We start from the raw sequence: 14,612 nt of genomic DNA on the forward strand, positions 1-14,612 counted from the left end.
GCTAGAAGAGTATCAGAGTTAGCGGCTCTTTCCTGTAAAGAGCCATATTTAATCATGCACAAGGATAGAGAGTGGTATTGTGTCCTCATCCTAGCTTTCTACCAACGGTGGTTTCAGGTTTTCATCTAAACCAAAATTGTTCTGCCTTCCTTTTTTCCAGATCTCCGTTCTACGGGACAAAGGTCACTACATTCTTTGGATGTAGTGAGAGCGTCAAAGCCTATTTGGAAGCAACTGCTCATATTCTCAAAACGGATGCTTTTGTGTTGCCAGAAGGTCCTAATAGAGGACATGTAGCATTGAAATCTACCATTGCTAAATGGATTCAACAGGTTATTGTTCAAGCTTATTGTTTTGAAGAAGATAATTCCTCCTTTTCAAATTAAAGCGCACTCCACAAGGGCTATTAGTGCTTCATGGGCAGTGCATCACCAGGCACCCATAGCTCAAATCTGCAAGGCCACAACTTGGTCTTCAGTCCATATATTCACCAGATTTTATCAGGTGGATGTGAGAAGACATGAGGATATCGCCTTTGGGCGCAATGTGCTGCAGACAGTGGTACAAGGTCCTCAGGTCTGATTACACCCTACTTTTATCTCCCTTGCTCTGGGACATCCCATCAGTAATTACTGAGACTGTGTCCTGTGATCTACAAAAGAGAAAATAGGATTTTTAATACAGCTTACCTGTAAAATCCTTTTTCTTTTGAGGTGCAACATGGGACATAGAGGTCCCTCCCCACTTCTAATATATTGCTTTGCTACAAAACGGAGGTACTCCCAGTAAGGGGGGTGGTTATATAGGGGGTTGAACTTCTTGTCCATGGTGTGCCAGAGTCCAATCGCCTAGTGATACCTATATAACCCATTAGGAATTACTGAGACTGTGTCCTGTGATGTACCTCAAAAGAAAAGGATTTTACAGGTAAGCTGTTATAAAAATCCTATTTTTTGTTCCTCCTAAAGAGGTTTTCCCTTTTATATCCCATGGATGAAAAGTTTGTTTAAAAATGTACCATATCAGCAGTGGATGCAGCAGTCTCTTCTTTAAACAAGAACTTAACATGTCCAGTAGCTGCACAATTAATCGTTAAAAGATCATGATCTCAATTCACCCAGTCTGAAGATCTGTATTGCAGTGTTTCCCAATTCTTTCATGGCCGGACTGGGGAGACTACAAGGATAAGTGAACCAGCCTGTCACCAGGCTGTTGATAGAAGATCACAGAATCATTCATCTTGCGCAAAAAGCCAAGCTTCTGTCTAAAAAAACACGGACCTATGGGCCCGCAGGGTTCCTAGGTCTTTCTCCATAACTAGGCAAAAAATAATTAAAAAATTAGTTCTGCTGGCAGGCAGGGGGGTTGATACCCAAGGGACCGCCCCCATAGGCGGAACTGAGAGTTCTGAGTGTTGTATTACAACTTTGCCTAGTGAAACTGGTAATCCAACTAGTTCAAGGCCTTATAGTACATTTGTGACGCGGCCCTGGATACCTCCCTCTGGTTCTAGGGCTTCAGTGTCAGCTGTGGTGCTGAGGCGCCTGATTGGCTGAAATACTGGTCTGTTGACCAGGCACCTAAAAAAAAAAGCCCTGACGGATTTTCCCTTCCTTGCCGAACGGCTCTTGCGAGCCTCTTTAGATGGCATTAATAAGCATGCCACCGGTGGTAACAGTGTATTACTCCCACAGGCCAGGAAGGCTAAGGAGCCACGCTGTAGGCAAGGGCCCTCTTGTTTCCTTTCACTAACGGCTTTTCCATCCGCCTGGAGCTTTGGTATAATGTCCCCAGCCCGACATGACCACGGACGGACAAAAGCGTCCCTGGAACCGCAAGCCTACGAGTATAAGGTTACCGCATGAAGGTTTGTCCCCACCCATGTCTCGGGTGGGGGGGGGGGGGGGGTCTCCTTCGGGAGTTTGCAGCCCGGTGGTCCCCTCGGTTTTCGACCATTGGACCTGCAACCTGATTTCCTCAGGCTACAAGATGGAGTTGCTCTCTTGGTCGCCAGATTCTTCCCTACTCGTATCGCCAGGAGGCCCTCTTGGGGGCAGTAAGGGACCTGCTGAGTAGCAGGGTGGCTGTACCGGTTCTGGAATCGGAAAACGTTTCCAAGGATTCTACTCAAATAGGTTTTGTAGTTTCCAGGAAGGAAGGGGTATGTCCAATCTTGGACCCAAAAGCCCTCTATCACTTTAAGGTGTAGAGGTTCAGAATGGAATCAGTCGCCCAGTAGTTGCTGCACTCCATCAAGGGTACTCCCTGTCACCCTTAGACATCCAGGATGCGTACCTGCACATACCCATATGTCTGTGGCAGCAGAAGTTTCTGCGATTTGCAGTCGGGGAAGCCCACTACCAGTTTGTGGTTCTCTCTTCGGTCTGACATCAGCCCCCGAGTCTTTACCAAGGTTTTGGCTCCGGTTTTGACGTTGCTACGGCAACGTAGGATCGTGATCGTGGAATATCTAGACGATCTCTTCCTGAGAGCATCTTCCGCCTCAGAGTTGGAGGATTTAGGGATCACTATGCAGACTCTGCAAGAATTTGAGTGGCTGTTAAACCTAAAGAACTCGGTGATGTACCGACTCTGCGTTAGGATTACTTAGGCTTGCTGCTAGACTCCATGGAAGTGAGTTTTCTCCCTTCAGACAAGCTACAGACTTTCAGATCTGTGGTAAGACTGCTGATGTACCGCAGGTGGTCGTCGGTTCGCTTTTGCATGCGAGTCCTGGGGCTCATGGTGGCCTCCTTTACCGTTAGCCCAGTTTTACACCAGAGTCCTGCAGTAAGACATCTTGTCTAAATGGGACAAATCTAAGTTGTCCCTAGATCGTCCGATTCAGGTGAGTCAATCAGAGAATCACTGATCTAGTGGCTGAGGTCCCCGGTGATTCAGGCCGGAAAGTCGTTCCTACCTCTAAAGGGGACAGTGATCACAACGGACACCAGCCCTTTCGGCTGGGGTGGAATAATGGGGGTTAAGTCAGCTCAGGGCCTCTGGTCGACGAAAGAATCTGAGTTGCTGATCAATCTGCTCGAACTGAGAGCGTTCAGGCTGTGCCTCTCCACATGGTCAATGAGACTGCAAGCACGTCCGTTCAGGGTCCAGTCAGACAACGCCACTGCAGTGGCATACGTCAATCACCAAGGGGGGGAAAGAAGCTCAGCCGTGGCACGGGAGGTCGCTCACATACTTCGTGGGTAGAGCGACATGTACCGGTTTTGTTGGCCATTTACATTCCCGGAGTGGAGAACTGGCGGACTGAGTTGCCGGATGCTGGACCCAGGAGAATGGGCGTTGCATCTGGAGGTATTCAGGTTACTGTGCCTGAGGTGGGGCACACCAGACGTGGATCTTTTGGCCTCCCGTCTCAATCAGAGGAGGCCAAGATTCGGGTCCAGGACAAGGGATCCGTGGACGGACGCGCCAGACGCGCTGGTGGCTCCGTGGGATCAGCACCAGCTGATCTATGCCTTTCTTCCACTGAAGCTGTTACCACGTCTGATTCGCAGAGTGGAAGCCGAGGGGATCCCAGCAATACTGGTGGTCCCAGATTGGCCGTAGCGCCCATGGTACGCAGACCTCGTGTGTCTGGTGGCAGACGCTCCCTGGCGACTGCCACTACGAGATGGCCTTCTGTCTCGGGGGTCCGATTCTCCATCTTGCTTTACCATCGTGGGCTTTAACGGCATGGCTATTGAGAGCCAGGTGTTGAGGAACCGGGGTCTGTCGGACTCTCTGATCCCAACTATGTTGAGAGCACGGAAATCTTCTAGGAAGATATATCATTGTACCTGGATGGCCTACATCTCCATATGTGAGAAGGGTTGGCATCCGCGCTCTTTTTCCATATCCAGGATCCTGCTGTTTCTTCAGCAAGGAGTAGACCAAAAATTAACGTTAGAGGGCAAGTTTTAGCTTTGACTGTCTTTTTCAGCGACCCCTGGCGTCTCACTCATAGCGAGTACCTTTTGTTCAGGGGGTCTGTCACGTAGTACCTCTGGTGCATCCACCGTTACCCCCATGGGATTTGAACCTGGTGTTATCGGCGCTTCAAAATCCGCTGCTTAAAAATATCAGGGTGTAACCCTGTCGACGCTTTTTCCGAAAGTGGTCTTTCTCGTAGCCATCACATCGGCCAGGAGGGTCTTGGAACTGGCAACTTTGTCTTGCAAGTCGCCTTATCTGGTTATCCATAAGGATAAGGTGGTGTTGCGTTCGCAACTGTCCTTTCTACTGAAGGTGGTCACGGCTTTTCACATTAACGAGGACGCGGTGTTACCATCTCTCTGTCCTAGGACAAAAACACCCTAAAGAGGTGGCCCTTCACACTTTGAGCGTGGTTCGGGTTCTAAAAGTGTATTTGTCTACCACTGCTCCCTTTCGGAAGTCAGACGCTGTTTGTTTCGGTAGCTGGTTCCAAGAAAGACATGGCGGTCTCATCAGCCACCATTTCCAGGGGGATCAGACGGATTGTAGTACAAGCCTACGCCTTAAAGTGGCAGGTGCCCCTCTTTCCCGTTATGGCCCACTCCACAAGGGCAATCGAAATGTCTTGGGCTTCCCGACATCAAGCGTCTATCGCTCAGGTGTGTAGGGTGGCGACCTGGTCGTCTGTCTACACATTTACCAAGTTCTACAAGGTAGACATCAGTGCATCAGCTGAGTCCTTTTTTTGGCCACAAAGTTTGCAGGCTGTATCGTTGCAATTGAATATGCAATATTTTTCCTCTTCTTTTTTTTTTTTCCAATTAAAAACACAGTACCTTTATGTTAATGCACTGTTGCGTTACATTCCGCTTTTTTTTTTTTTTTTTGTGCGGTTGTGGGTAGTTGGTCCTGTTGAGGGTACCCTGATTTTTGTAGTGGATTTCTCCACACACTGTTCTTTTTTGTGGGTAAAGTTTCACTTGCTCCCACTTGCCACGGTGGATGAAGTGTTTATGCTGTTTTTCCCGCCCCTCGTTTTGGCACTGCTTGGGAACGTCCCAGTGGCTAAGAGAGGAGCTGTGTCAGTTGGTGAATATAAGAGACAATAGGATTTATATGTACTCACCGTAAAATCCTTTTCTCTGTAATTCACAGACCGACACAGCACCTGCCCCTCCTTTTTTCTTCTTTACGTTATACTGCTTGTTGACGTACTAAGTTCTGCTAGTAGTCAGGAGGGTTGATGCCTAAGGGACAGAGTTCTGAGTGTTGAATTACAACTTTGACTAGTATTCTTCTAGAGATAATGTATACAACCCAATGGCTAAGAAAGGAGCTGCGTCGGTCGGTGAATTACAGAGAAAAGGATTTTACGGTGAGTACAAAAAATCTAATTTTTTTGCAATTAAGGTAACACATGTGAAATGTAAATGGTGCACAGTTCTAACTGTAACTAGATGTTACATCATGGTGTATAGGTTGATCTGAAATGTTTTTTTTTTTTTTATTATTGTCCTGTAGATGTCACTTTAATGAGAAAGCCACTGAAAAAACTGCAGCCACATCCTTTCCGGCCTATTATTCCACTTGTTGCTAGAATTTCTGATCAAAATGCTTCTGGAGCACCTTCTATGACGTTAAGGGAAAAGACACGTCTTGAAAAATTCAGACAGCTGCTTTCGATTGTGAACACTGACCTTGGTAAGACCTATACTAAAAATCTAGAAAGAATTTTATGTAAGGTAACATTAGATAAATGGATCACTGTACAGGATTACAGTATTCAAAGAAGTCATATGTGGTCTGTACTTTTGTCATCTGTTGTCTACTGATCCCCAGAAAAAAGGAGAGGTCAGGCAGCGGTGCGCTAAAGTGATTGATATGAACAGCAGTGTGTGTGTGTGTGTGTGTGTGTGTGGGGGGGGGGGGGGGGGGGCGCGAAGGGTTTCTGGCAAAGTTATAAGAGCTGGCAAGGTGGGGGTTTGGTTGTTCCTTTGCAATGGACTGTGGACATGCTACAGGGACAGTATGGTGCTGACCTAGTTCTGAGTATGGGGGGTGGGGTGCAGAAACTCTTCCTACCATGGCAGACAATACAGTGTTGAGTCAAAGGAAGACTGAATGCCAAGAGTATGTTCTAAAGGCACATTCTGAACTCCTATTCTGCTCCCAACTCTCTGGACAGCAGTACTGAACAGTACAGAGGGTTATGCTGCCACCTTCAGAAGATTGGACACTGGCAAAACTATTAGGTCAGCACTGTATACCCCCTCCCAAGCATGCCTTCAGTTTTTTTTCACAATGTCTCTAGTAGATGGACGACTTCTCTCTATTCTGAGAGAAGCAAAACCTTTTATTTTTACCATCTATCAAGATTCTTTCTTCGAGCAAGTTTTTTCATGTGTTGAGACCCATGGACTTATTTTGCAGCTTTCTGCATCAGCTTATCGAAATCCCCTCTGGAGCTGTACTGGTGAAGAAGTGGGACCTGCCATATACACCTTAGTGGATTGGGCACTGCATTAGACGACCACCCCTTGGTACCATTGGTGCAACTCTGGTGGGAACAGCAGTGTGCTTTACAGGTTCAGGGCTTTGATTCACACTAGAGTTGTCTTCTCTGTGGGAATTGCCTACAGGGAGGGTGAAATTCTGGAAGCTTACTACACCATGTGCAATGAGGGCTTAACCAATCTTGGTCAGTCAAGGTCTTTTGGCCCTTATTTGAGGAGGGGGTTAGGGTGTGTGGCTTGCTGCCCCCCTTAGGGGTTTTTTAAAGCTTGCTGGCCACAAAGGTTGAATCACAGCCATGCTGTGGGACAAACACAATGGCATTTTTGACTTTGGCACCTCTGTTCTGCGCATGCTTGCGCAATTTTTCTAGGTGTACGCTCTGGTTCTATGCCTCACAATTGTGATATAGAGAGTGATGACTAATAATTCTTATTGTAAAATGAATCTCTGCAGCAACAAGGTCCTTTCCCAGAAGGGACATTTATTGGATTTTGGAACACTCCACAATATACTTGCAACAGATGACAAAATCCAGGAGAGTGTTTGTAAATATTACAACAAACAGTCTTCAGGGTCCCATTTGTCATTCATGTCATAGCAACCATAGAGACACCACACCATCCAGCACCATGCCCAATTTATAATATGTACCTAGGTAGCTTCCATCCATGCAATAATGTGCGTTATAATCTGTCAGAACAAGCACAGACAAGGGGGAAAACGCATACTAACATGCATACATAAAACAAACTTCCGGACGTCAACAAAATTGGTGCCAATCCAGCACAGGCACTGCAAATGTGCACCAGTGAGTGTAAAGTGTTATGGCAGCACTGACGCCTATTTCCCCGGGGGCTCGAGCCAGCTGGAAACAAAAATGGCAGGGGGCTCAGCAATAATGTAATACTACAGACGTGATGGCACCACCATCAAATGTCCAAAAACTGAGATTAAAATCACTGGGAAAGTGCTGCAGTGCACTGTATACATCTTTTTGCAATTTCAGTTTTTGGACCTTTGGTGGTGGTGCTGTCATGTCTGTAGTATTACATTATTGCTGAGCCCCCTGCCATTTCCAGCTGGCTCAAGCCCCCAGGGAAATTGGTGTCAGTCCTGCCATTCCACTTTGCACTCACTGCCGCACATTTGCAGTGCCTCTGCTGGATTGGCACCAATTTTGTCAGCGTCTGGATGTTTGTTTTATGTTTTTTGTATGCATGTTAGTATGCTTTTCCCCCCTTGTCTGTGCTTGTTCTGACTGGGCGATTCCACCCGGTTTAATAACTTGTTACATTTATGTGAACTTGATGGTGGTCTTTTGATCCTGCCCATAAGCGTGTGTTAGTACATTTTTGTACCTTACATACTATATTAATTTTTGAATAAAGAAATATTGATTTATAGATATTAGTGTTCTGCTTCTCAGTGAGCCTCTTTTTTTTTTTTTTGGTTCACTTTCTGTCTGGGACCCTTCTTTTGGCATATGGTTGTATGGAAGTTAGAGAGCAGTCACTTTTCACTATCTGTGGTACATATTGCAAGATCAGTAGGCCTATTTTTCTTTTTAATCTAGTTATAATCTTTGCCATGTGCTTCCATAATAATAATGATGAATGGATTTTAACAGCTAAACATCTTTCCCTGATATACCAGTGTCTGAAACTGGAGGTGTTTGGGCAGGAGTGGAGCTTGTTGGGTAGGAGTTGTGGGTATCACTTGTCAGATCTTTCTCAGGCATAGTATGGTGTACCACAAGTGCAAAGGCAGTGGTACGATTAGCCTGAACAGCTTACAGTTCACTCGAGGCTTGCAGTGTACCCCCCAAGGAACCTGATGCCGACAAGACTTTCTTTAGTAACCCTTTCTGGAGCATTATTATTAATGGATTTATGGTCACCATGGATACATTTAAATATAGCTGATTTAGAATACAGGGGCCACAAATGGGCTCCCTCTCATCCAGTATAAGTTTCTAAATGTGCTGCATCAGGAGTTGTGGAGGAGGAGGGTACCTTATCCTTAGTAGATGAGTTGATAAAAAGCTGTACAGCCGCACCCTGATGTGTACACCTTTTGTTGAAGTAAAATAAGATCCAGTTATGACTAAGCACCAGTAAGGGTGTGAAATGTCAGTTGTTGCTGTTCCTGTACCTCTGCTTGCTGTATGGATCTTATTTTACTTCAATAAAGGGGTGTGCATCAGAGTGCGGCCGTCCGGCTTCTTTTGCTTTTACAGACTGTTTGCAGAGCCAGCACTCTCTATCTTGGGTGCTGGAATTGTTTATTGGGATAAGCCCACAACTAAGACACCATTGATACTCTTAACCAGGATTTTCCAAACTATGGCCCTCTAGTTGTTCAGGATCTAAATCTACATCCATCATGCCTAGTCATGTCTGTGAATGTCAGTTTCTCTTATATTCACCGACCGACACAGCTCCTCTCTGTAAATAAATTGGTTTGTTAGCCTGCCATTAGGAGAACTAGGCAAAATTGTAACACAATACACAGAATTTTCAGTACCGCCCAGGGGCAGACCCTGTGTTAACAACCCTCCCTGTTACCCCAGCAGTCTCAGTTTTATTTTGCCTAGTGAAGGAGAATGTCCTAGGAACCCTGCGGGCCCTTTGGTCCATTTTTTTGATGCAGATTTGATGCTTTTGCGCAAGATAGAAGATCCCAGGATCTTTCATCAACTGCCAGGTGGGTGTGACACACTGGTTGAGTTATCCTTGTTGTCCCTCCAGTCTGGCCATCGAGCGTGTGCAGGTTGCAGCTAAGGATCGGCAGGTCACGACATACCTCAGCTCCAGAGGTGGTCGGTGAACTTCAATGCTCCGGGGTATACATATGACCGGGCTACTAATGTCTGGATCACAGTATACCGGGCCAGCAGCCACCCTGTAACTGCGCAGGAGTGGGTCTGTGATGGAATGTCTCCCAGCTCTAAAGGACTGGCAAGTACGGCTCTCCCTCCTCGGGGGGTTGAGTAGCTGGGCATTCCCTGGGAGGTCGATTCGGGGGCCACCTCACCTCCTCTTCTCTCCCACGTCCCTATCTTCCCTCCTTCCCCCCCCCCCCGGCTGCATGTGCTGCAGACGGTGTGTGTATGGGGATCACTGGGTCTCTCACCTGTAGGGGGTCTGCACGGCTAGCGATGGTCCTGGTCCCAGTGTGGGTGGTCCCAAAAGGTGTCTGTGGAGGTATTCTTGCTGGTTGAAGGCAGCGCTGTTCTAGGATTTTTCCTGTCACCTCATGGCGCTGTCTGGCAGCCATTTTGGCTGAGGGCAGAGCAGGTTCCTCTTGTGAGCCTCAGCTAGGAGATCTTCCTATTGCATTGGCGGACATTTTTTTAAAGCCTGAGCGCTCTTTTCACCGCAGTTCTGTTTCAGCCTTTTCCTGAACGCTGGTGCCAGCTCTGAAGATCGTTTCACCGCTATTTTCTGCAGCTGCTGCTGACAGTTTCCTCACTCTGCACTTGGGTAACCTCCTGGGGACAACAGGCAGGGCTAGTAACCATCATAGAACGCCCCCGGGTGGTGAGTCTGGCGCTAGGAACCCCCATTCCCTTTCCCCAGGCGGCTGCAGCAGGAGGGTGGGACTTACACTGTCCTAACTCCCCTTGCAGGTGACAGACAGGGTAGGGTCAGCATGGCTTCATAAACTGGTGTTTCTTCCCCCGAAATCCAGGCTATTGCCGGGTCACCTGCAGATACCGCTGTGCCCATGGACACCCTGACGGCGATCCTTAACTTTTGTTGCTAAAATCGAGGCGGTGCGTGGATGGAAAGGTGCGCGTAAAAGGCCCCTGCCCCCCCGTCCTCTGGGGAGAGCTCTGATGCAAACTCGGGCCCTGCTGCAGCTGGTGACCCCTGCTCTGACCTATCAGACGAGGCTGACCAGGACCATTTGGACAGCAAGGAGGATTCCCCGTCCGGGTCCGGGCGTGACAAAGGGCTTGTTGGAGCACTTATCACAGCTGTGCGTGATACCCTGAAGATCCAGGAGCCAGCGGATCCCTCTGCTGATGTATCGGTCCCTTTTGGGTCCCGCAAGCCAGCACGTTCACCTAAGGTGTTCCCGTATTTGATTTATTTTGACAAGTTCATCTACATGAAATGGGGTCAGCCGCAAAGGACCTTTTCGGTCCCCAAAAACATGGCAGTGCGTTACCCCTTTGAGGAAAGCCTTCTCAAGAAATGGTGGGCTCCTCCGGTGGTGACCCCTCCCCCCCCCAGTATCCAGGTTAAATAAAGTAACCACGATCCCGGTTGAGGGGACTCCTGCATTTAAGGATCCCACGGATAGGAAGGCCGAGGCGGTGGCTCGTTCCTTGTTTACGGTTGTGGGGTCAGCCGTGCGACTAACACTGGTGTCGCAGACGCTGACTGAATGGGCAAAACTTTTGCACCGCAAATTGGGAGAGAAACAGGCCTCCCCTGTCTGCGTGGAACTAGCAGACCAACTAATGCAAGGCCTTAAGTACATTTGTGACGTGGCCCTGGATACTCTCCCTCTGTTATCCAGGGCTTCAGTGTCAGCTGTGGTGCTGAGGCGCCTGCTTTAGCTAAAATGCTGGTCTGCTGACCAGGCATCCAAAAAAGCCCTGACGGATCTTCCCTTCCTTGGCGACCGGCTCTTTGGAGCTTCGTTGGGTGACATTATTAAAAATGCCACGGGTGGTAAGAGTACACTACTCCCACAGGCCAGGAAGGCTAAGGAGCCACGCCGCAGGCAAGGGCCCTCCTTTTTCCGCTCGCAATCGGCTTTTTCGTCCGCCCGGTGCTTCGACAAAATGTTCCCAGCCCGACAGGATGTCCACGGACGGTCAAAAGCGTCCCTGGAACCGCAACCCTAGCAAACTTGTGAACAAAAGTGCTACCGCATGAAGGTTTGCCCTCATCCACATATCGAGTGGGGGGTCGCCTTTGGGAGTTTGCAGCCCGGTGGACCTCCCGGTTATCCGACCAATGGGTCTGCGACCTGATTTCCACAGGCTACAAGATAGTTTCTCTCTTGGCCGCTGAACAGATTCTTCCCCTCCAGCATACCAGTGTCCCCGGTTCGCTGCGAGGCCCTGTTGGGGGCGGTGAGGGACTTGCTGAATCAGGGGGAGATTGTACCAGTTCTGGAATCGGAACGCTTCCAGGGGTCCTACTCAAATCTGTTTGTGGTCCCTAAGAAGGAAGGGGTACATCCTATCTTGGACTTAAAAGCCCTCAATCACTTTGTAAAAGTGCAGAGGCTCAGAATGGAATCAGTTCGCTCAGTAGTCGCTGCACTCCACCAAGGGGACTTCCTGGCATCCTTGGACACTACCAACACTACCAATTTGTGGCTCTTCCCTTTTGGCCTGGTATCAGCCCCCCGAGTCTTTACCAAAGTACTGGCTCCAGTATTGGCATTGCTGCGACAATGCGGGATCACGATCGTGGGTTACCTAGACTATCTCCTCCTGAGAGCATCTTCCACCTCAGAATTAGGAGGATGTGGCGATCACCATGCAGACTCTGCGAGAATTTGGGTGGCTGTTGAACCTAAAGAAGTCTGTGATTGATTGTACCGACCCAGCGTCTGGAGTACCTAGGTTTACTATTGGACTCCAGGGAAGCGAGGGTCTTTCTCCCCCCAGACAAAATGCAGACTCTCAGATCTGCGATCAAACTACTGATGAACCACAAGTGGTCGTCGCTCCGCTTTTGCATGCGAGTACTGGGGCTCATGGTAGCCTCTTTTGAGGCAGTACCTTATGCCCAGTTCCACACCAGAGTACTGCAGAAGGAGATTTTGACAAAATGGGACAAATCTCTGTTGTCCCTGGATCGGCAGGTCCCGGTGAGCCAGCCAGTCAGGGACCCTCTGATCTGGTGGTTGAGGTCCCCGGTGATTCAGTCCGGAAAATCATTCCTTCCTCTGAAATTGACGGTGATCACTACGGACACAGTCTATCAGGCTGGGGTGGAGTGATGGAGATTCAGTCGGCCCAAGTTGCCGATCAGGCTGTGTCTCCACACATGGTCTAAGTGTTTTCAAGGCTGTCCGACCAGGATACAATAGGACAACGCCACGGCTGTGGCGTACATAAATCACCAAGGAGGAACAAGAAGCTCAGCCGCTGCTCGGGAGGTCGCTTACATACTTCCTTGGGCAGAGTGACACGTTCCGGCCCTGTCGGCCATTTACATCCCGGGGGTGGAAAATTGGCAGGCGGACTATCTGAGTCGACAGATGCTGGACCCAGGAGAATGGGCATTGCATCCAGAGATATTCAGGCTGTTGTGCCTGAAATGGGGCACACCAGATGTGGTTCTATTGGCCTCCCGCCTCAATTGGAAGGTGCAGAGATTCGTGTCCAGGACAGGAGATCCATGAGCAGACACGTCAGACGCGCTGGTGGCTCGGTGGGATCAGTACCAGCTGATCTACGCCTTTCCTTCACTATAACTGTTGCCACATCTGCTGCGCAGAGTGGAAGCCGAGGGGATCCCAGTAATCCTGGTGGCCCCAGATTGGCCTCAGCGGCCCTGGTACGCAGACCTGGTGCGTCTGGTGGCAGACGCTCCCTGGCGACTGCCACTGTGAGAGGACCTCCTTTCTCAAGGTCCAATCTTTCACCCTGCTTTCCCATCACTTGCTTTAACAGCATGGCTATTGAGAGCCAGGTGCTGGGGAACCGGGGTCTGTCGGACTCGGTGATCCCGACTATGTTGAGGGCGCGGAAATCTTCACGGAAGATATATCATCGTACCTGGAAGGCCTATATCTCCATGTGTGAGGAGAAAGGGTGGCATCCGCGCTCCTTTTCTATATCCAGGATCTTGCTGTTTCTTCAGCATGGTGTAGACCAAAAATTAGCGTTAAGCACTATCAGAGGGCAAGTTTCAGCTTTGACTGTCTTTTTCAGCGACCCCTGGCTTCTCACTCATAGCGAGTACCTTGGTTTAGGGGGTCTGTCATGTAGAGCACCATTAAGGGGCAAATTTCAGCTCTGGCTGTCTTTTTTTTTTTATTATTTTTTTTTTTTTTTTTTTTTCAGCGACCCCTGGCGTCTGATTCATTAGTGAGGGCCTTTGTTCAGGGGGTACGACATGTAGTCCCTCCGGTGCGTCCACCGTTACCTCGGTGGGTTTTGAATCTGGTGGTGTTGGCGCTTCAAAAGCCGCCGTTTGAGAATATCAGGGAGATTCCCTTGTTGACCCTTTCACAGAAAGTGGTTTTCCTAGTGGCCATAACATAGGCCAGGAGGGTTTCGGAAATGGCAGCCTTGTCCTGCAAGTCGCCTTATCTGGTCATCCACAGGGATAAGTTGGTTTTTCGTCTGCAATCGCCCTTTCTATCGAAGGTGGTCTCGGCTTTTCATATCAATGAGGACATTGTATTACCATCGTTGTGTCCTAAGCCGAAGCACCCCAAAGAGGTGGCCCTTGACGTGGTTAGGGAGGGCTCTAAAAGTGTATTTGTCTGCCACAGCTCCCTTTCGGAAGTCAGACTCGCTGTTGGTTTCGGTGGCTGGTCCAAAGAAGGGTATGGGGGTCTCATCTGCCACCATTTCCAGGTGGATCAGACAGATTGTAGTACAAGCCTACACCTTGAAGGGGCAGGTGCCCCCCTTTCCGGTCACGGCCCACTCTACAAGGGCAATCGGAACGTCTTGGGCCTTCCGACACAAAACGTCGGTCGCTCAGGTGTGTAAGGCGGCGACCTGGTCATCTGTCCATACCCTTACAAAGTTCTACAAGGTAGAAGTCCGTGCATTTCTCCCCGGCATGACCAAATGCTTTTTGCAAGCTGAATGGCCCCATGAAGATATACAAGCTCACCACTTTTATAAGGATGGAAAGCTTCTAGATCATAACGCCCTCCCTGTTAGGCCCAATAGTCAGCCTCTCCCACTATGGTCGTACTTCCAAATACGCCACTTTCTTAGAGCGTCTAACCGAGCGGAAGCTCTATCTCGGACATTTACCCCATTTGAAACTCTCTGTTCCCAAGCCACTCCACAACGCCATTTGATATCCAGTATACACGCTATGTTGTTCTGGCTGTACTCTCCGAAGGATGGAAGGGCCTGTCCTGCTTGGGAGAGAGAGTTTCAGGTAGAATTCTCAGAAGCTGACTGGGAAAGCATTTTGCTCACCACACATAAGGGATCTCTAAACGTA

General features: G+C 48.9%; 1 protein-coding gene across 2 annotated transcripts in view; it reads left to right on the plus strand.

The window, feature by feature from the left end:
• The window catches only part of TBC1D22B (TBC1 domain family member 22B), a 496,720-nt gene that overhangs the window by 31,970 nt on the left and 450,138 nt on the right, over positions 1-14,612 (plus strand). For both annotated transcript variants that reach the window (XM_077467354.1, XM_077467355.1), the window contains exon 2: positions 5,458-5,637. In XM_077467354.1, coding sequence (XP_077323480.1) covers positions 5,458-5,637 — 180 coding nt within the window. The remainder of the gene's footprint in view (positions 1-5,457; positions 5,638-14,612) is intronic.

Source organism: Lithobates pipiens, unplaced genomic scaffold, assembly GCF_037356315.1.
Source record: "Lithobates pipiens isolate NorthernLeopardFrog02 unplaced genomic scaffold, aLitPip1_a1.2 Scaffold_52, whole genome shotgun sequence".
NCBI lineage: Eukaryota > Metazoa > Chordata > Amphibia > Anura > Ranidae > Lithobates > Lithobates pipiens.